Source organism: Electrona antarctica (genome assembly GCF_951216825.1).
Source record: "Electrona antarctica genome assembly, chromosome: 13".
Lineage (NCBI taxonomy): Eukaryota > Metazoa > Chordata > Actinopteri > Myctophiformes > Myctophidae > Electrona > Electrona antarctica.
This window is the reverse complement of record NC_136794.1, coordinates 51839132-51862618: the sequence shown is the minus strand read 5'-3', so window position 1 is coordinate 51862618 and position 23487 is coordinate 51839132. Positions and strand designations below refer to the sequence as shown.

At 47.9% G+C, this 23487-nt stretch overlaps 1 protein-coding gene across 4 annotated transcripts; it reads right to left on the bottom strand.

Moving 5' to 3' along the window:
* Positions 1-1854: 1854 nt before the first annotated feature.
* Positions 1855-22567, bottom strand: tmem161b (transmembrane protein 161B). 4 transcript variants are annotated; one of them, XM_079518124.1, is made up of 13 exons: positions 22077-22567; positions 20294-20397; positions 16756-16836; positions 12124-12221; positions 11113-11272; positions 10263-10414; positions 10071-10131; positions 5979-6119; positions 4934-5044; positions 3851-4025; positions 3412-3508; positions 3166-3220; positions 2620-2811 (listed from the first exon to the last, which is right to left on the bottom strand). In XM_079518124.1, the coding sequence occupies exons 1-13, from the start codon at positions 22077-22079 to the stop codon at positions 2766-2768; spliced, it is 1284 nt and encodes a 427-aa protein (XP_079374250.1). In that variant the 5' UTR covers positions 22080-22567; the 3' UTR covers positions 2620-2765. The 4 variants fall into 4 exon arrangements, with proteins under 4 accessions (XP_079374252.1, XP_079374251.1, XP_079374249.1 ...); XM_079518123.1 differs by lacking the exon at positions 3166-3220 and having other exon boundaries at positions 1856-2811; XM_079518126.1 differs by lacking the exons at positions 3166-3220; positions 12124-12221; positions 16756-16836; positions 20294-20397; positions 22077-22567 and adding an exon at positions 12017-12045 and having other exon boundaries at positions 1855-2811.
* Positions 22568-23487: the final 920 nt, after the last annotated feature.

Here is a 23487-nt window from a genome sequence, read left to right as displayed (position 1 = left end):
AGCCTTTAGAACCAGTCACCCATGGGTGCTACAGAGCCTTTAGAACCAGTTAGAACCAGTCACCAATGGGTGCTACAGAGCCTGTAGAACCAGTCACCCATGGGTGCTTTAGAACCAGTTAGAACCAGTCACCCATGGGTGCTTTAGGGCCTTTAGAACCAGTCACCCATGGGTGCTTTAGGGCCTTTAGAACCAGTCACCCATGGGTGCTACAGAGCCTTTAGAACCAGTCACCCATGGGTGCTTTAGGGCCTTTAGAACCAGTCACCCATGGGTGCTTTAGGGCCTTTAGAACCAGTCACCCATGGGTGCTTTAGGGCCTTTAGAACCAGTCACCCATGGGTGCTTTAGAGCCTTTAGAACCAGTCACCCATGGGTGCTATAGAGCCATTAAGATATCGGTGGTAGAACAATAGCCTGGAAACCAGACCAATGTGCCCTGAGGACATTGCCCTGAGGACATTGGTCTGGCACTAATCAGTTTTAATTACATTTCACTCACCCCAGAGTTGTGGGTGGCCAATCAGAGCCCACTATTCAAAGTGAGGCTTTTTCTTTTTTTTGGTTGCTGTGACGTTGGAATCTGTGTTTAACCCCGCCCCCTTGTAACCCCGCCCCCTTGGAAATGGATCTTCCACAGTGAAGTTCCAGAATAATATCGACGCAGTGATGATGTTAGTCTGGCCATGCCAGACTAGTAGAACAAGCACCCATGGGTGCTATTCACACCCCTTCACCCATGGGTGCTATTCACACCCCTTCACCCATGGGTGCTATTCACACCCCTTCACCCATGGGTGCTATTCACACCCGCTACCCAGTAGGTTATACTTATCAAGCCCACCTTATCGACACACTGCCTCTAGTCTGGGAGTCTACTGGCTGACATACTGCCTCTAGTCTGGGAGTCTACTGGCTGACACACTGCCTCTAGTCTGGGAGTCTACTGGCTGACAGTAGCCTCTAGTCTGGGAGTCTACTGGCTGACACACTGCCTCTAGTCTGGGAGTCTACTGGCTGACAGTAGCCTCTAGTCTGGAGTCTACTGGCTGACATACTGCCTCTAGTCTGGGAGTCTACTGGCTGACATACTGCCTCTAGTCTGGGAGTCTACTGGCTGACATACTGCCTCTAGTCTGGGAGTCTACTGGCTGACAGTAGCCTCTAGTCTGGGAGTCTACTGGCTGACAGTAGCCTCTAGTCTGGGAGTCTACTGGCTGACATACTGCCTCTAGTCTGGGAGTCTACTGGCTGACAGTAGCCTCTAGTCTGGGAGTCTACTGGCTGACACACTGCCTCTAGTCTGGGAGTCTACTGGCTGACATACTGCCTCTAGTCTGGGAGTCTACTGGCTGACATACTGCCTCTAGTCTGGGAGTCTACTGGCTGACAGTAGCCTCTAGTCTGGGAGTCTACTGGCTGACAGTAGCCTCTAGTCTGGAGTCTACTGGCTGACAGTAGCCTCTAGTCTGGGAGTCTACTGGCTGACACACTGCCTCTAGTCTGGGAGTCTACTGGCTGACAGTAGCCTCTAGTCTGGAGTCTACTGGCTGACAGTAGCCTCTAGTCTGGGAGTCTACTGGCTGACACACTGCCTCTAGTCTGGGAGTCTACTGGCTGACACACTGCCTCTAGTCTGGGAGTCTACTGGCTGACATACTGCCTCTAGTCTGGGAGTCTACTGGCTGACAGTAGCCTCTAGTCTGGAGTCTACTGGCTGACATACTGCCTCTAGTCTGGGAGTCTACTGGCTGACAGTAGCCTCTAGTCTGGAGTCTACTGGCTGACAGTAGCCTCTAGTCTGGAGTCTACTGGCTGACAGTAGCCTCTAGTCTGGGAGTCTACTGGCTGACAGTAGCCTCTAGTCTGGGAGTCTACTGGCTGACAGTAGCCTCTAGTCTGGGAGTCTACTGGCTGACACACTGCCTCTAGTCTGGGAGTCTACTGGCTGACATACTGTCTCTATTCTGGGAGTCTACTGGCTGCGATTGGCATTGATAAAACGAAAATGATCGGATTAAGGTTGGCGAACATGCGTTAAGGTTGGGAGCGCGCTGCTCCGTGCTTGCGGTTATGTGTAGGTGAGGGTATGAGGTCATCACTGCACAAAATACATGGAATACGGATGTGTATATTACAGGAAACTCTGGTAAACTCCCGAATTGTACCATCACACCTGTATATTACCGTATAATACTGTATATGCCTGTGTATGTTTAGGTGAGGGTATCAGGAGGTGAGGGTATGAGGAGGTGAGGGTATCAGGAGGTGAGGGTATGAGGAGGTGAGGGTATCAGGAGGTGAGGGTATCAGGAGGTGAGGGTATGAGGAGGCTTGTCGTTTCTCACTAGGCTCCCAGCATGTTCAGTAGGTCGATAAGATCGGCTTGATAAGTAATTAACCTACAGGGAATTATCCGTTGCTATTCAGCCATTAAGATACTGTGTCTGGTGGTAGAATAGGCACCCATGGGTGATCCTCGGGCACCCATGGGTGCTCCACATCACCCATGGGTGCTCCACAGCGGGTGCTACGCAGCCATCAGGTACTGGTGGTAGAAGAGTCCGAACAGCGATGTGGAGAAGAGGCAGGCAGCGATCCACCAGGTCAGGAAGGACAGGACTCCTCTGAACAGCAGGGGGCTGAAGACGGTCCGCAGCCCGCCCAGAGCCACAGACAGCTGGGCCACGGAGGGCACCGAGGCCCCCAGGGACCCCCCCAGGGACCCCCCGGGCCCCTGGGCCGCCAGCGTGGAGGAGCCCTCCTCACAGGGCAGCTCTTCTTGGGGATAGACCCCCCAGGAGTGACCACCTGCGATGGAAACAGAAAGCAGCCGTCACTCACAACAACATGTTCTGCACGGTTCCAAAGAGGCGACATAGCTTTTCCTCCCCACAATTACACCAGCGAGGGGTGGGAGGGTCTTGGAAGATGCTACTACTATTACTACTACTTTTTTCACCTTAGAAATATTGCACGAATCAGAGCCTATTTGTCAAGCCATTTTACCCAGTGTTTTCAGCAGTAACGTAGTGTGTAGCAGCATCACCAGCGGAGCCATGTACTGCAGTAGTAAGGTGGTAACATGTATATTTTATATATATTTATATATATATTTACCTAAGGTTTTCAGTAGTAGCGTAGTGTGTAACATATATATTTTACCCAGTGTCTTCAGTAACAGCGTAGTGTGTAGCAGCATCACCAGCGGAGCCATGTACTGCAGTAGTAAGGTGGTAACATATATATATTTATATATATATTTACCTAAGGTTTTCAGTAGTAGCGTAGTGTGTAACATATATATTTTACCCAGTGTCTTCAGTAACAGCGTAGTGTGTAGCAGCATCACCAGCGGAGCCATGTAATGCAGTAGTAAGGTGGTAACATGTATATTTTATATATATTTACCTAATGTCTTCAGTAGTAACGTAGTGTGTAGCAGCATCACCAGCGGGGCCATGTACTGCAGAGCGATCACACACAGGTAGTAGAAAACACGAGCAACCTGGAAACATAAAAACAATAAACCATCATTAAATCATTAGATCATTACGTCATCACGGTGCTGATCCTTCCAGCCTATGGGGTAGTGGTAGAAGGTAACATACCATAGTCTGGAGGTGCACGGTGCTGATCCTTCCAGCCTATGGGGTATAAGGTAACATACCATAGTCTGGAGGTGCACGGTGCTGATCCTTCCAGCCTATGGGGCGTAAGGTTAGCGTACCATAGTCTGGAGGTCCACAGTGCTGATCCTTCCAGCCTATGGGGTGTAAGGTTAACGTACCATAGTCTGGAGGTCCACAGTGCTGATCCTTCCAGCCTATGGGGTGTAAGGTTAACGTACCATAGTCTGGAGTTCCACGGTGCTGATTCGTCCAGCCTCTTTCTTCATCAGCGTCAGGTTCTTCTGGGCCAGGTTGAGGTAGGCCTGTAGGTGGCGCCGCATCATGGCCAGACGCAGCACACACAGCAGGAGGATGGACCACAGACGCAATGTGTCATAGGTCTCAGCTGTCATCCTGGGAGAGAGACATAGACACACAGTGAGAGAGAGAGAGAGACATAGACACACAGTGAGAGAGAGAGAGAGAGAGACATAGACACACAGTGAGAGAGAGAGAGAGAGAGAGAGAGAGAGAGAGAGAGAGAGAGAGAGAGAGAGAGAGAGAGAGAGAGAGACACAGTGTGTCATACGTATCAGCTGTCATCCTGGGAGAGAGACAGACACACAGTGAGAGAGAGAGAGAGAGACATAGACACACAGTGAGAGAGAGAGAGAGAGAGAGAGAGAGAGAGAGAGACACAGTGTGTAATACGTCTCAGCTGTCATCCTGGGAGAGAGACATAGACACACAGTGAGAGAGAGAGACAGAGACATAGACACACAGTGAGAAAGAGAGACAGTGTGTCATACGTATCAGCTGTCATCCTAGGAGAGAGACATAGACACACAGTGAGAGAGAGAGAGAGACATAGACACACAGTGAGAGAGAGAGAGAGAGAGAGAGAGAGAGAGAGACACAGTGTGTCATACGTATCAGCTGTCATCCTGGGAGAGAGACAGACACACAGTGAGAGAGAGAGAGAGACATAGACACACAGTGAGAGAGAGAGAGAGAGAGAGAGAGAGAGACAGTGTGTAATACGTCTCAGCTGTCATCCTGGGAGAGAGACGTAGAGACACAGTGAGAGAGAGAGAGAGAGAGAGAGAGAGAGAGAGAGAGAGAGAGAGAGAACAGAGGTTCTGTACCAGGCCCGGTAGGTAAGGTACTTACACAGGTTCTGTACCAGGCCCAGTAGGTAAGGTACTTACACAGGTTCTGTACCAGGACTGGTAGGTAAGGTACTTACACAGGTTCTGTACCAGGACTGGTAGGTAAGGTACTTACACAGGTTCTGTACCAGGACTGGTAGGTAAGGTACTTACACAGGTTCTGTACCAGGACTGGTAGGTAAGGTCAGGTAATCCTTAGTGATGGGTTTGACCCACAGCAGCACCATGATGAGAGGAGACAGGAAGTTGATGTGAAGCAGAGTCCTGCACAGGAAGAGGAAACAGAAAGATGTTAATATAATCTGTGATATAATGTAATATAATATAATGTCCTTAACCCGTTCTGGACGGGAACCCCTTTAGGTGTTTAAAGCATTATGTTATACTTTAGCTATTGAAAAATGGCAGATCTACAAGCTCATAGCGCGGCATGCCGCGCTATGAGCTGGATTACCAGGCAAGGTGCCTGGACCGCTGAGCCACGGCCCAGGATGGACCGCTGAGCCACGGCCCAGGATGGACCGCTGAGCCACGGCCCAGGATGGACCGCTGAGCCACGGCCCAGGATGGACCGCTGAGCCACGGCCCAGGATGGACCGCTGAGCCCCAGGATGGACCTCTGAGCCACGGACCAGGATGGTCCGCTGAGCCCCAGGATGGACCTCTGAGCCCCAGGATGGACCTCTGAGCCACGGACCAGGATGGACCGCTGAGCCACGGCCCAGGATGGACCGCTGAGCACTTTTACCGACGGACCGGATGTTGTTCCGGATGTGGCAGCTAGATGTAGCCAAAACACTAGAGTCGATCGACAACAACGGGAGGTATAATTAAATCTATCGTGACTAGCGACTGGACAGCGGAGGGTCGTCTAACACAGGATGTTTTTTTATAATTAGACCGGTTGATTTAGATCGCGAGTTAACGTTTTAAGATTTTCGTTCTCGTCGGCGCCACTGAGCAACTTCCATCGGTTCTCGTCGGCGCCACTGAGCAACTTCCATCGGAACTAACGCTCCGGTTGGGTCTCTATCCTTTTATTACTCTCCGCCCACTTCACGCAGATACAGGAAGTAAAGCGGAGTCGGCACCTCCTGCTATTGGCCTCTTGGACGTGACAGTGTAGCTGCATTGGTCAGGTTGAGCATGCGACTTACTGAGCCACTCTGTCATTGGTCAGGTTGAGCATGTGACTTACTGAGCGACCTTGTCATTGGTCAGGTTGAGCGCGTCGAGGTGCATCTGGGCCAATCGCAGCCCAGGGAAAGTGAGGAATGCTCCAATCAGAGCACAGAGCAGGGCCAGGATCAGCTTGAAGGTCAGTTTAGATATGGGACCCCTGTGGATACATTAGCATATAATTAGCAAATGTAATGATTACACTTTTAAATTGACAATTAATTGTCACACAAATAATTGCAATTTAATTGTGGTTTCGGCGTTGGGAATTGGAACATTATGGATAGAAATTACATACAATTACGAAAAAGTGCGGGGAGAACATGTGAGGGTACCTACCCTAGGGGACACGGGGAGAACATGTGAGGGTACCTACCCTAGGGGACACGGGGAGAACATGTGAGGGTAGCTACCCTAGGGGACACGGGGAGAACATGTGAGGGTAGCTACCCTAGGGGACACGGGGAGAACATGTGAGGGTATCTACCCTAGGGGACACGGGGAGAACATGTGAGGGTATCTACCCTAGGGGACACGGGGAGAACATGTGAGGATACCTACCCTAGGGGACACGGGGAGAACATGTGAGGGTAGCTACCCTAGGGGACACGGGGAGAACATGTGAGGGTATCTACCCTAGGGGACAGAGGGAGAACATGTGAGGGTACCTACCCTAGGGGACACGGGGAGAACATGCGAGGGTACCTACCCTAGGGGACACGGGGAGAACATGTGAGGGTAGCTACCCTAGGGGACACGGGGAGAACATGTGAGGGTACCTACCCTAGGGGACACGGGGAGAACATGTGAGGGTAGCTACCCTAGGAGACACGGGGAGAACATGTGAGGGTACCTACTCTAGGGGACACGGGGAGAACATGTGAGGCTACCTACCCTAGGGGACACGGGGAGAACATGTGAGGGTACCTACCCTAGGGGACACGGGGAGAACATGTGAGGGTAGCTACCCTAGGAGACACGGGGAGAACATGTGAGGGTACCTACCCTAGGGGACACGGGGAGAACATGTGAGGCTACCTACCCTAGGGGACACGGGGAGAACATGTGAGGGTATCTACCCTAGGGGACACGGGGAGAACATGTGAGGGTACCTACCCTAGGGGACATGGGGAGAACATGTGAGGGTACCTACCCTAGGGGACACGGGGAGAACATGTGAGGGTACCTACCCTAGGGGACATGGGGAGAACATGTGAGGGTACCTACCCTAGGGGACACTAGTGCTGCCGGAATTGTCCAAAAATTACATTCGGATATTCGTTTTAAAAACCCACGTGGATTCGAGCAATTCGACCCATTCGGATTTCGATTCCGATTCGGGGCCATTCGGATTTTTTAATAATTATATTTACACCAATACAACCTGAGACATAACAGTTAAGATCGCATTGCTGGCGCAACTCTCTCTCTCCGCGCATTGGTGCTGCTGAAAACCGAGTTGGAACACAACGCATGCATTCTCCCTTCTCCCATAAAACTTCACGGCACGGAGGCAGTATTAATTCACAGAACAGAACACGGCATTGCTGCTGCTGCCGGACCGGCGCCGCAGTTCATCCTTACGCATTTTATTTATCTTTTTATAATTTCCTGAAGGATAAAGTCGCTTCATGATTGAAGATTGATGAGTGATAGATCTGTGTGTTGTTGTCTAAAAATATACTCTCCCGTCCGTCCGAAACAACACAACACAACACAACACAGCATAATAAGTTTCGGTGTAGGCCAGGCCTGTCTCTGATTCTGATCACTAGGTACGCTGTTGACGGAAGATTTCACCCTTCTGAGCAGTGTACACTAACTGCGCAAATAACGTAAAAGGCCCCGCCCGCCCTGTGCTCACCGTTATTTGCGCACCGTCCGTACGCAAATAACGTAGTGCGCTCTTTGCCGACTTTGCGCAGGGCGGGCGGGGGCCTTTTGTGAATCGGAACTACGCAGCCTGCGTAGTCTGCGTTTAGGAAGAGTGCGAGGCAGCTGATTTATTCTTCAATGTATGCCGGTGTCGGCGTGTCGCGTGGCAAATATAACTAATCTACAAGCTCACAACGCTTACCCACGGAACCGTCTCGCGAAAACTTGCACAGCATTTTTTTTCTTTTTTAATTCGAATCTTAATTTTATATATTCAGTTATTCATTTATTTTTTTGATTCGAAAATTCGTTCGAATATGGAATATTCGTTGGCAGCTCTAGGGGACACGGGGAGAACATGTGAGGGTACCTACCCTAGGGGAGAACATGTGAGGGTACCTACCCTAGGGGACACGGGGAGAACATGTGAGGGTAGCTACCCTAGGGGAGAACATGTGAGGGTACCTACCCTAGGGGAGAACATGTGAGGGTACCTACCCTAGGGCAGGGATACTCAAATAGCTGAACATGTGGGCCACATTATGAAAATGGCAAGGGGCCAGGGGCCAGTTGATAAAATGACAACATTATGTGTTACTTTTTATTTGCCTTATTTCCACATGACGTATGAAAAGACAAGTGCAATGTGCATTCTTTTATGGCTTGCCCATTTTCTCTTCTCTTTTGAATAATTATGTGCAATTAGTACATTCAACACAAACAACTGTTTCCATAAAACAAACTAACATAGGCTACTTCTGTATATGAATATATGAATAGGCCTATTTCATTTATGCAAAAGGAGAAGAGAGAGAGCGAGGACATGTGTTTGTGGCTCAAACTTTGTCTAATATTGTTTTAGAGCAGTGGTTCTCAAACATTTTCATGCCAAGAGCAAAGGACCCACAAATATTTTTTCAATCTACAAAAATAATCCCAAAATCGCTTATAAACAGATTTGGCAACACTGGCCAGAAATGACCAGTGTTGCTTCTTTTTGGCTTATTTTGTATAGACCTGGTTGCTTGTTTCTGCCATAGAGTTATACTGGCAACACTTCTGGCTTCTAGCTTTGTGGATATGAACGTGCTGCTCCTCGTTGCGTCTGTCAGTCCCAGCTCCGTGACTGGGAGATGGGACTGTGGATAGTCTGTGTCAGTCCCAGCTGAGCTCCGTGACTGGGAGATGGGACTGTGGATAGTCTGTGTCAGTCCCAGCTCCGTGACTGGGAGATGGGACTGTGGATGGTCTGTCAGTCCCAGCTCCGTGACTGGGAGATGGGACTGTGGATGGTCTGTCAGTCCCAGCTCCGTGACTGGGAGATGGGACTGTGGATAGTCTGTGTCAGTCCCAGCTGAGCTCCGTGACTGGGAGATGGGACTGTGGATAGTCTGTGTCAGTCCCAGCTGAGCTCCGTGACTGGGAGATGGGACTGTGGATAGTCTGTGTCAGTCCCAGCTGAGCTCCGTGACTGGGAGATGGGACTGTGGATGGTCTGTCAGTCCCAGCTCCGTGACTGGGAGATGGGACTGTGGATGGTCTGGAGTTAAATCCATATAAAAGTACCACACAATTAAAAAGTATCGCGACTGTGACCGCAAGTTAGAAACTGTTGTGGCTATAACGAGGCACAGCTGTTTACAATGCGATGCACAATTAACAGCGGGGGCTTTGCTTTGGGTCTGGATGAATTGCACTGGTTTCTCAAGTGCTTTTTTTGGAGTGGAACGTACGACAAGAGCAAAACTTTTGTGAAATGTAAATGGAAGGCAGTTACTAGATATTACTCCACCGGCGTAAACATCCTAACAAAGGCTCTGGGAAGGTAGTGCATTGCAAGGGGGCATTCGGAAATAGCGCACTGAGCGCACTGTGCAATGCAAACTAATAGGCCAGTGTGCTCCTGTGCGGTATTTCCGAACGCGCCCGAACAGAGGCGTGTTTGTCAACCCAGATATTTCATGGTGCTGCTGGATCGATACAGCAGCCTTTCTAGAGAGAAGAAAAAAAACACCACTAACCCACATTAAACTAAAGAGGCTTTCAAGACGTTTTGGCCATTATCTCTGGAACGGGAAGTCCAATTAGCTCAGTTTAAAGTGTGTTGGATACGTGACAATCAGGACATTAAGCACATTGGATTGGCGGGCCAGTCAAAATTGTGCCGCAGGGCCGGAGTTTGAGTATCACTGCCCTAGGGGACACGGGGAGAACATGCAGTAATTATTGTACTTACTGGGATTCTAAGCCCTGATGCTCCAGGAAATGTAGAGCAGAGTCTGAGAAATTAGCAAAACCTGGAAGGAAAATAAAACATGAATTACAGATATCTGAGTGTAAGGAGATGACAGACAGACAGACAGACAGACAGACAGACAGACAGACAGACAGACAGACAGACAGACAGACAGACAGACAGCTGTCTCACCACTCTCCAGGCCAAACTCCAGGTAGTTCTCGGTGACGATGAGGATGACCATGGCCTTGACGAAGAAAAAGAACCCGAAGGTGATGCAGAGAGAACGTTCTCCTCCCTCCTCCAACCTGAAGTAGTGAGCTGTCAGTGAGAACAGTACCTTACTGTAGGATAGGAGAGTTAAGGATTATATTATTATTATTATTATTATTATTATAATGAGCTGTTGGTGAAGAGTACCTTACTGTAGAGGGTTAAGGATTATAACATTATTATTATTATTATTATAATGAGCTGTCAGTGAGAACAGTACCTTACTGTGGAGAGTTAAGGATTATATTATTATTATTATTGTTATGAATTAACTAGTCCCTTCATAACATTTTAGTCTAGTTTTTATCTGTTGAAAATCGACAGCACATTTAGTCAGTTTTAGTCATCATAGCTTAGTGTTCATTTAGTTTTCGTCAGTGGAAAAAGGTAGTCGGCGGACATTTTTCGTCACAGTTTTAGTCGACGAAAACAACACTGAAAGTAATGAGGATACATGACGAAGGAGTAATACAGTAATAAAGTAAATTAATAAAGTAATAAAGTAATACAGTAAAGTAATAAAGTAATAAAGTAAAGTAATACAGTAAAGTAATAAAGTAATACAGTAAAGTAATAAAGTAATACAGTAAAGTAAAGTAATAAAGTAATACAGTAAAGTAATAAAGTAATACAGTAAAGTAATAAAGTAATACAGTAAAGTAAAGTAATACAGTAAAGTAATAAAGTAATACAGTAAAGTAATAAAGTAATACAGTAAAGTAATAAAGTAATACAGTAAAGTAATAAATTAATAAAGTAATAAGGATACATGACGAAGGACAGAACCAGCAGGCTCCACACCACGCTGATGTTCATCTCTCCTTCAGCAGGGGGCGCCAGTGAGTAGTAACACTCTGTGATCACATAGACCAGAGTGGAGGCCACGGTGAAATCTACCAACCACTGGAACTCTGGGAAGTAGTGGAGCGCTGTGCACACACACACACACACACACACACACACACACACACACACACACACACACACACACACCAGAGTGGAGGCGTCGGTGGTTAACACCCTGAGCGCCATAAACGGAGGTCTCCGTCATATCAGATAATACCGCTCGTCGCTCAGGACGGACATTAATGACATCATAACCAGTCGCATCGCTCGACAGGCTGGGAGCGTCTGTTGGGCAACATTCAATGTCGTTTCCGGTGGGACGTCATCCAAAGTGGTCCCGCTCCATTTTAGTGGATGAGACCGAAAATGTGAATAACGTCAATAACTCTTGATCTAAATCATTCCGTCCAATTCTAAGATTATGTGTTAGACGGGCCATCTCGGTCCCGTCGCTAGTCGCGTTAGAATTAATCATACCTCCCGTTGTTGTCGATCGCCTCGGGGGTGTTTTGGCTACATCTAGCTACTTCCAGAGCAACCCTGAAATAGGCCCTGAAGAAACAAATGTATGTGTGCATATATATGTGTGTATATATGTGTGTATATGTGTGTATATATGTGTATATATACACGTATATATATATGTGTGTGTATATATTTACCTAGCGTGTCGACCTCCGTGATGACCTTGGTCTCCAGCTGAAGGTCTTTAGTGATGGTTATATGTGTGTATATATGTGTGTATATATATATGTGTGTATATATATGTGTATATATGTGTGTATATATATGTGTATATATGTATATATGTGTGTGTATATATTTACCTAGCGTGTCGACCTCCGTAATGACCTTGGTCTCCAGCTGAAGGTCTTTAGTGATGGTTATATGTGTGTATATATATGTGTATATATGTGTGTGTGTATATATTTACCTAGCGTGTCGACCTCCGTGATGACCTTGGTCTCCAGCTGAAGGTCGATGTCTTTAGGGACGGTGAGAGGCTTGTTGTCAATGTGACCGTTGTACTTCCTGTAACCATGACAACACACAGGAAATGATGCGTTAAACATAAACACAAACTAGATACAGCACCCCTCGGGGCAGGTCAGGTTGTGGCCTCCTGGCGGCACTATAATAGGACAGGTCTCCACCAGGGCAGGTCAGGTTGTGGCCTCCTGGCGGCACTATAATAGGACAGGTCTCCCCCAGGGCAGGTCAGGTTGTGGCCTCCTGGCGGCACTATAATAGGACAGGTCTCCCCCAGGGCAGGTCAGGTTGTGGCCTCCTGGCGGCACTATAATAGGACAGGTCTCCACCAGGGCAGGTCAGGTTGTGGCCTCCTGGCGGCACTATAATAGGACAGGTCTCCACCAGGGCAGGTCAGGCTGTGGCCTCCTGGTGGCGCTATAATAGGACAGGTCTCCACCAGGGCAGGTCAGGTTGTGGCCTTCTGGTGGCGCTATAATAGGACAGGTCTCCACCAGGGCAGGTCAGGTTGTGCCTCCTGGTGGCGCTATAATAGGACAGGTCTCCACCAGGGCAGGTCAGTTAGTGGCCTCCTGGTGGCGCTATAATAGGACAGGTCTCCACCAGGGCAGGTCAGGTTGTGGCCTCCTGGTGGCGCTATAATAGGCCAATGTGAAAAGGGTGCTATTTCTTCTTACGCCTTGGATGGCAATTGGATGATTTGAGGCATTTTGTGCTCTCTCCCCATGCCTTCGGCCTGGTGGATACAACTACACATACTCTCTCCCCATGCCTTCATGGTGGAGACAATAAAACATACTCTCTCCCCATGCCTTCATGGTGGAGACAATAAAACATACTCTCTCCCCATGCCTTCGGCCTGGTGGAGACAACTAAACATACTCTCTCCCCATGCCTTCGGCCTGGTGGAGACAATAAAACATACTCTCTCCCCATGCCTTCATGGTGGAGACAATAAAACATACTCTCTCCCCATGCCTTCATGGTGGAGACAATAAAACATACACTCTCCCCATGCCTTCAGCCTGGTGGAGACAATAAAACATACTCTCTCCCCATGCCTTCGGCCTGGTGGAGACATCTAAACATACTCTCTCCCCATGCCTTCGGCCTGGTGGAGACAATAAAACATACTCTCTCCCCATGCCTTCGGCCTGGTGGAGCCAACTAAACATACTCTCTCCCCATGCCTTCATGGTGGAGACAATAAAACATACTCTCTCCCCATGCCTTCGGCTTGGTGGAGCCAACTAAACATACTCTCTCCCCATGCCTTCATGGTGGAGACAATAAAACATACTCTCTCCCCATGCCTTCATGGTGGAGACAATAAAACATACTCTCTCCCCATGCCTTCATGGTGGAGACAATAGAGCGTCGCAGTCCCGCCCCCTACCATGGACCAGGAAATGGTTCTCCGTTCATTTTCCTCATAGACATTTCAGAAAGTATTTAAAGACGTTTACACCGCGGACAAAGCCAACTCGAGTCGTGACAAATCATGACAACAAACACAATTTTTTTTGGGCCGAACAAATAATTAGAAAGAAGAAAAAAACGGCAGGTTACAACACTTTTTTTGTTGTTTTTCTTCTTTGTAATTATTTGTTTGGTCCAAAATATTGTTTGTGTTGTCATGAGTTGTCACGACTCGAGTTGGCTTTGTCCGCGGCGTAACCGTCTTTAAATAAATACTTTTTGAAATGTCTATGGGAAAAATGCATTGGGTTTCATTTCCTGGACCATGGTAGGGGGCGAGACTGCGACACTCTATAAAACACTCTCTCCCCATGCCTTCATGGTGGAGACAATACAAAATACTCTCCCCCCATGCCTTCATGGTGGAGACAATGAAACATACTCTCTCCCCATGCCTTCATGGTGGAGACAATAAAACATACTCTCTCCCCATGCCTTCATGGTGGAGACAATAAAAGATACTCTCTCCCCATGCCTTCATGGTGGAGACAATAAAACATACTCTCTCCCCATGCCTTCATGGTGGAGACAATAAAACATACTCTCTCCACATGCCTTCATGGTGGAGACAATAAAACATACTCTCTCCCCATGCCTTCATGGTGGAGACAATAAAACATACTCTCTCCCCATGCCTTCGGCCTGGTGGAGACAACTAAACATACTCTCTCCCCATGCCTTCGGCCTGGTGGAGACAACTAAACATACTCTCTCCCCATGCCTTCGGCCTGGTGGAGACAATAAAACATACTCTCTCCCCATGCCTTCGGCCTGGTGGAGACAATAAAACATACTCTCTCCTCATGCCTTCGGCCTGGTGGAGACAATAAAACATACTCTCTCCCCATGCCTTCATGGTGGAGACAATACAACACTCTCTCCCCATGCCTTCATGGTGGAGACAATAAAACATACTCTCTCCCCATGCCTTCATGGTGGAGACAATAAAACATACTCTCTCCCCATGCCTTCATGGTGGAGACAATAAAACATACTCTCTCCCCATGCCTTCATGGTGGAGACAATAAAACATACTCTCTCCCCATGCCTTCGGCCTGGTGGAGACAACTAAACATACTCTCTCCCCATGCCTTCGGCCTGGTGGAGACAATAAAACATACTCTCTCCCCATGCCTTCGGCCTGGTGGAGACAACTAAACATACTCTCTCCCCATGCCTTCGGCCTGGTGGAGACAATAAAACATACTCTCTCCCCATGCCTTCGGCCTGGTGGAGACAACTAAACATACTCTCTCCCCATGCCTTCGGCCTGGTGGAGACAACTAAACATACTCTCTACCCATGCCTTCAGCCTGGTGGAGACAAAAAAAACATACTGTCTCCCCATGCCTTCGGCCTGGTGGAGACAACTAAACATACTCTCTCCCCATGCCTTCGGCCTGGTGGAGACAACTAAACATACTCTCTCCCCATGCCTTCGGCCTGGTGGAGACAACTAAACATACTCTCTCCCCATGCCTTCGGCCTGGTGGAGACAACTAAACATACTCTCTCCCCATGCCTTCGGCCTGGTGGAGACAACTAAACATACTCTCTCCCCATGCCTTCGGCCTGGTGGAGACAATAAAACATACTCTCTCCCCATGCCTTCGGCCTGGTGGAGACAAAAAAAACATACTCTCCCCCCATGCCTTCGGCCTGGTGGAGACAATAAAACATACTCTCTCCTCATGCCTTCGGCCTGGTGGAGACAATAAAACATACTCTCTCCCCATGCCTTCATGGTGGAGACAATACAACACTCTCTCCCCATGCCTTCATGGTGGAGACAATAAAACATACTCTCTCCCCATGCCTTCGGCCTGGTGGAGACAATAAAACATACTCTCTCCCCATGCCTTCGGCCTGGTGGAGACAATAAAACATACTCTCTCCCCATGCCTTCGGCCTAGATAGAACAAACCTTACCTTGAGAAAACAAAAGCTGTAGACTTCTTAAATTACCTCGGTTAACATGTAGTGTCTATGGAGTGACGTCACGCTATCACCACTAACCCCGAAAGGGGGCGTATTTAGGGGGGCGGGGAAATTCTGTGAGATAGGCTTATTATTTGTTTAGTCCAAAATATTGTGTTTGTTGTCATGATTTGTCACGACTCGAGTTGGCTTCGACACTTAAAAGGTCTTTAAATAAATACGTTTTGAAATGTCCTGGGCCATGTCCTGGGCGTCGTCATGAAAGGGGGCGGGACTGCAACGCTCTATTGACCTTATGCACACAGCGGCCATCTTGACAGCATTTGATTGATTGATTGATTTATTAAAAGTTTGCAGAATTACAGTACATTTCAAGTACAACTCAATACAAAGACAAAAACTCAATACTAACAGTGAGTGGACGCCACCATAAAGCATTACACTTGTTTACAAACCCGCTACAAACGCTTCCAAACTCTGAGAAAATAATCATCTGCAAGGTATCGCAGGACGTTGCTTTTCTGATTGGCCTACAGACACTGCCCGCCTGCCTCTGATTGGCCTACAGACACTGCCCGCCTGCCTCCGATTGGCCTACAGACACTGCCCGCCTGCCTCTGATTGGCCTACAGACACTGCCCGCCTGCCTGATTGGCCTACCGACACTGCCCGCCTGCCTCTGATTGGCCTACAGACACTGCTGGCTTTAACCCTATGAGCTTGTAGATCTGCTATTTCAATAGCTAAAGAATAACATAATCCTTAAAACACCAAAAGGGGTTCCCCCCCAGAATGGGATAATACAAGGGGTCCCCCCCCCCCCCACCCCCCCAGAATGGGATAATACAAGTACGATAAAATAAGAGCGAATGACAGCTTGGTGACGCTCCAGAATGCAGCCTTGTAACTGTGTGCGTGTGTGTGTGTGTGTGTGTCTGTGTGTGTGTGTGTGTGTGTGTGTATGTGTGACTGTGTGTGTGTGTGTGTGTGTGTGTGTGTGTGTGTGTGTGTGTGTGTGTGTGTGTGTGTGTGTGTGTGTTGCTGCTAATAAATACACACAAAACAGATTTTCTTTTTTTCCACAGAACCCGAGGCTTGGCCCAGCCAGACCAATCAGCATACATTTTAAGGGACCACATTTTCACACGCACGCACACACCTGTCTTTCTTCTTCTTGGGTTGTTGTTTTCCCGCCAACGTCCTCAGCTCCTCGTCTGTCGGGTGCTGGTACCACTCCAGACTGCACAGGAAATGACATCACAGCGGAGGAAATTACATCACAGTGGAGGAAATTACATCACATTGGAGGAAATGACATCACAGTGGAGGAAATGAATCCATCCACTACCAGTTTATACCAAGCCCCCAGTGAGGCTCTCCAGCGGTTGGAGCACCCTAGTGGTTGGAGCGTGAACTGCAGGCGGACCCGTGGATTCATGACGAGCAGCTGGGCTTTAGCGTTCAGTTGCACTTCGGAGGTGGGGCGGAGGTGAGCGGGGCGGAGGTGAGCGGGGCGGGGTCGACATAATGCCCTTACTGAGCTGCATTCAAGACACTTGCCTTGTGTCTGAACACAGCTTTGATGGATGTGTTCTGCCCCCCTCCCCCCATCAAACAAAATGTTTGGTCAAACCATATGGGCTTCCATTGGAAATGCATTGGATAGGACATTAAACACAGACACAAGACAGACATGTCTTGTGTCTGTGTTTAATGTGTGAACGCAGCCCAGTAAGGCCACCCCCTCCTGGTGCTGTGGCCATCTTGGAAACTAAACACAATATAAACAATTGGAGAGGGATGGGGCCGAGAAAGGCCCTTATTACTCCTCATTAATGTTCATGAAAAAAATGCCACCATTCTTTCCTACTCAGTCTGTGTCTCATAGGAGGGCTGTGGGCAGTTCAGAAACCAGTCTGTGTCTCATAGGAGGGCTGTGGGCAGTTCAGAAACCAGTCTGTGTCTCATAGGAGGGCTGTGGGCAGTTCAGAAACCAGTCTGTGTCTCATAGGAGGGCTGTGGGCAGTTCAGAAACCAGTCTGTGTCTCATAGGAGGGCTGTGGGCAGTTCAGAAACCAGTCTGTGTCTCATAGGAGGGCTGTGGGCAGTTCAGAAACCAGTCTGTGTCTCATAGGAGGGCTGTGGGCAGTTCAGAAACCAGTCTGTGTCTCATAGGAGGGCTGTGGCCAGTTCAGAAACAAGTCTGTGTCTCATAGGAGGGCTGTGGGCAGTTCAGAAACCAGTCTGTGTCTCATAAGAGGGCTGTGGGCAGTTCAGAAACCAGTCTGTGTCTCATAGGAGGGCTGTGGGCAGTTCAGAAACCCGTCTGTGTCTCATAGGAAGGCTGTGGGCAGTTCAGAAACCAGTCTGTGTCTCATAGGAGGGCTGTGGGCAGTTCAGAAACCCGTCTGTGTCTCATAGGAAGGCTGTGGGCAGTTCAGAAACCAGTCTGTGTCTCATAGGAGGGCTGTGGGCAGTTCAGAAACCAGTCTGTGTCTCATAGGAGGGCTGTGGCCAGTTCAGAAACCAGTCTGTGTCTCATAGGAGGGCTGTGGGCAGTTCAGAAACCAGTCTGTGTCTCATAGGAGGGCTGTGGGCAGTTCAGAAACCCGTCTGTGTCTCATAGGAAGGCTGTGGGCAGTTCAGAAACCAGTCTGTGTCTCATAGGAGGGCTGTGGGCAGTTCAGAAACCCGTCTGTGTCTCATAGGAAGGCTGTGGGCAGTTCAGAAACCAGTCTGTGTCTCATAGGAGGGCTGTGGGCAGTTCAGAAACCAGTCTGTGTCTCATAGGAGGGCTGTGGGCAGTTCAGAAACCAGTCTGTGTCTCATAGGAGGGCTGTGGGCAGTTCAGAAACCAGTCTGTGTCTCATAGGAGGGCTGTGGGCAGTTCAGAAACCCGTCTGTGTCTCATAGGAAGGCTGTGGGCAGTTCAGAAACCAGTCTGTGTCTCATAGGAGGGCTGTGGGCAGTTCAGAAACCCGTCTGTGTCTCATAGGAAGGCTGTGGGCAGTTCAGAAACCAGTCTGTGTCTCATAGGAGGGCTGTGGGCAGTTCAGAAACCAGTCTGTGTCTCATAGGAGGGCTGTGGGTAGTTCAGAAACCAGTCTGTGTCTCATAGGAGGGCTGTGGGCAGTTCAGAAACCAGTCTGTGTCTCATAGGAGGGCTGTGGCCAGTTCAGAAACCAGTCTGTGTCTCATAGGAGGGCTGTGGGCAGTTCAGAAACCAGTCTGTGTCTCATAGGAGGGCTGTGGGCAGTTCAGAAACCCGTCTGTGTCTCATAGGAAGGCTGTGGGCAGTTCAGAAACCAGTCTGTGTCTCATAGGAGGGCTGTGGGCAGTTCAGAAACCCGTCTGTGTCTCATAGGAAGGCTGTGGGCAGTTCAGAAACCAGTCTGTGTCTCATAGGAGGGCTGTGGGCAGTTCAGAAACCAGTCTGTGTCTCATAGGAGGGCTGTGGGCAGTTCAGAAACCAGTCTGTGTCTCATAGGAGGGCTGTGGGCAGTTCAGAAACCAGTCTGTGTCTCATAGGAGGGCTGTGGGCAGTTCAGAAACCCGTCTGTGTCTCATAGGAAGGCTGTGGGCAGTTCAGAAACCAGTCTGTGTCTCATAGGAGGGCTGTGGGCAGTTCAGAAACCCGTCTGTGTCTCATAGGAAGGCTGTGGGCAGTTCAGAAACCAGTCTGTGTCTCATAGGAGGGCTGTGGGCAGTTCAGAAACCAGTCTGTGTCTCATAGGAGGGCTGTGGGTAGTTCAGAAACCAGTCTGTGTCTCATAGGAGGGCTGTGGGCAGTTCAGAAACCAGTCTGTGTCTCATAGGAGGGCTGTGGGCAGTTCAGAAACCAGTCTGTGTCTCATAGGAGGGCTGTGGGCAGTTCAGAAACCAGTCTGTGTCTCATAGGAGGGCTGTGGGCAGTTCAGAAACCAGTCTGTGTCTCATAGGAGGGCTGTGGGCAGTTCAGAAACCCGTCTGTCTCATAGGAAGGCTGTGGGCAGTTCAGAAACCAGTCTGTGTCTCATAGGAGGGCTGTGGGCAGTTCAGAAACCAGTCTGTGTCTCATAGGAGGGCTGTGGGCAGTTCAGAAACCAGTCTGTGTCTCATAGGAGGGCTGTGGGCAGTTCAGAAACCCGTCTGTGTCTCATAGGAAGGCTGTGGGCAGTTCAGAAACCAGTCTGTGTCTCATAGGAGGGCTGTGGGCAGTTCAGAAACCCGTCTGTGTCTCATAGGAAGGCTGTGGGCAGTTCAGAAACCCGTCTGTCTCATAGGAAGGCTGTGGGCAGTTCAGAAACCAGTCTGTGTCTCATAGGAGGGCTGTGGGCAGTTCAGAAACCAGTCTGTGTCTCATAGGAGGGCTGTGGGCAGTTCAGAAACCAGTCTGTGTCTCATAGGAGGGCTGTGGGTATGCGAGCAGCGCCAATGCGGAGCCTACACCCATCAGGGACCGCATGTAATTCCGACGGAGCATTATGTGCTGCTCCCGTGCTTGCGGTGATGGTTATGGTTAGGTTAGGGCATACATGGGCAACTGGCGGACTGTGGGCCACATGCGGCCCTCACCTTCACTAAATGTGGCCCTTAGATTATTTTGGAATACTGAAATATTATTGATTTCAGCTGTTACAATTCCAAACATGACCTGCTTTAATTACTTCAGTCTATATCAGGCCATGCTGTCATCCGACATAAATAATAATAATTACCTCCCGCTGCACAGTAGCCATCTTGCGAAAGAATAATGAGGGATGATTTTGGAGATGACGCTGGCCATCACCATGGTAACCACCAGCTGTACACCAATCACAGCCTGCGAAACAGAGAGGAGGAGGAGCCATGTGAGACAGGAGCAGACAGACAGACAGCAATAACAATCATACCTCATCTGGCTAATAATATGTATGCATCACTTTAACACACACACACACACACACACACACACACACACACACACACACACACACACACACACACACACACACACACACACACACACACACACACACACACACACACACACACACACACACACACACACACACACACACACACACACACACACACAGAGAGCAGGGAACCCCAGGCTCTTATATTTACAGTAAATATTAACGTATTGTTCATTCCATGTGAATGAAGTGATGTTTGTTTACATAGCAAGACATGCACACACACACACACACACACACACACACACACACACACACACACACACACACACACACACACACACACACACACACACACACACACACACACACACTTTTTATTTCAGGTGACTAAAACTAAATGGAAATTATTCAAAAGACTACTGAACAATACAGTCTGTAATGTACAATACAATACAGTCTGTACTGTACAATACAGTCTGTACTGTACAATACAGACTCTACTGTACAATACAGTCTGTACTGTACAATACAGTCTGTACAATACAGTCTGTAATGTACAATACAATACAGTCTGTACTGTACAATACAGTCTGTACAATACAGTCTGTACTGTACAATACAGTCTGTACTGTACAATACAATACAGACTCTACTGTACAATACAGTCTGTACTGTACAATACAGTCTGTACTGTACAATACAATACAGTCTGTACTGTACAATACAATACAGTCTGTACTGTACAATACAGTCTGTACTGTACAATACAGACTCTACTGTACAATACAGACTATACTGTACAATACAGTATGTACTGTACAATACAGTCTGTACTGTACAATACAGTCTGTACTGTACAATACAGTCTGTACTGTACAATACAGTCTGTACTGTACAATACAGTCTGTACTGTACAATACAATACAATACAATACAGACTCTACTGTACAATACAGTCTGTACTGTACAATACAGTCTGTACTGTACAGTACAGACTATACTGTACAATACAGTCTGTACTGTACAATACAGTCTGTACTGTACAATACAATACAGTCTGTACTGTACAATACAGACTGTACTGTACAATACAGTCTGTACTGTACAATACAATACAATACAGACTGTACTGTACAATAAAGACTCTACTGTACAATACAGACTGTACTGTACAGTACAATACAATACAGACTCTACTGTACAATACAGTCTGTACTGTACAATACAGTCTGTACTGTACAATACAATACAATACAATACAGACTCTACTGTACAATACAGTCTGTACTGTACACTACATGTAAAACTATCAGCAGAATGTAAGGGAAGAGAGATGGCTTTAAATTATGATGGATCGAGTAATCGTTGCAGCCTTCTAATCTAGTATAGTATAGTAGTAGTATAGTATAGTAATCTACACACACACACACACACACACACACACACACACACACACACACACAGAGAGAGTGTGTGTCAGTTAGCATGTTAGCTAAACAACCAGCTCCATTCAATCCTAATGGGAGCTTTAAAGACCTCAAGCATAAAAACACAAATAATAAAGTAATAAAACACACAATATATAATAAATAGACCTCACCATGTTTGATGCTTTTAGCAGAGAGGAGGTCAGTGGGGTCTGGAGCTCAGATCAGCGGGGTCTGGAGCTCCCTGCAGCCCGGGGAACAGACACCGTGGCTGGGCTGTGAGGAGGAGATCAGCGGGGTCTGGAGCTCCCTGCAGCCCGGGGAACAGGCACCGTGGCTGGGCTGTGAGGCTGGGCTGTCACCCCCTCATGGATCCCTCCATCCGGACACTTTAACTAAAACATGTTTTAGTTTATTTATCCTCCTCTATCCTTCTCTCTCTGAGCAGCGGATCCAGTGTGATGATGATGATGTGTAGATCTGCTAGAGAAGGGATCTGTCTTGCCTCCTTCCCTCCTATAACCTCCTATAAGCCTCTAAACAGCTTAAACTAAAACATTGTATCTCCTCTATCCTCTCTAAGGTTTTATCTCTAAGCAGCGGAACAGCTTTGATGTTTAGATCTTCATCAGGATGGATGTTTTCTCTCCTCTTCTCTTCCCAAACCAGACCAGACCTGGAGAGGACTGGAGGCTGCCTGTGGTGTGTTTGGGGGAAAAGCGCAGATCTACAACATCTCATCGCGTCGCCGGAGCGACGCCTTGAGATCTTGTAGATCTGCGCTTCTCGGGGGGGTCCTCCCGCTTAGAGGTCACCGCTCGCGCCGGGCTGTCCTGGCACGTCGCCTGTTCATAAATAACACCGTGGGTTAAATCATTATTCATTTTAAATGTTTATACATTTTCCATTTCATTAAATGTTGTTGTGATTCTAAACAGGGTTTAGTGTTTTTATTTGAGTTTGTGATAAAATGTAAAATGTATGTTTTGGGGAGGTGGGTTCGTGCGGGCATGTGGACCCCCCACCCCCTCCCTAAAAATAACTACACAGGAAGACATGAAAGACTACAAACATGGGATCCGTGTTGACATGTCTACTTGTTATTATAAGCGACTCTGGGCATGCTCTGGGCCCGTTTCCCTGTAAATATTGATAGTTGTGTATACTTTACTCTTATTATAACTATGACTTTACTACGTTTTACAAAACGTTTATTTTTTAGCATTTCGGAAAAACAAAAACACATTGATTGATTGATTGATTGATTGATTGATTGATTGATTGATTGATTGATTGCATTGATTGCATACTTTATACAGGGAAATTCGAAAATCACCGAAAAAAGTCCCTGCGGTCTTGTTTCCATTCCGGTCCTGGGTATTCAATTCATAAGCTTGGGGCTTGTTTAGTTTCTAAAGTAGTTTCTTATTTTCTTTTTTTTCCGTGTACTTGGATTAAATATTATTTTATATATATATATATAAAATAATATGTTTTGGGGAGGTGGGTTCGTGCGGGCATGTGGACCCCCCACCCCCTCCCTAAAAATAACTACACAGGAAGACATGAAAGACTACAAACATG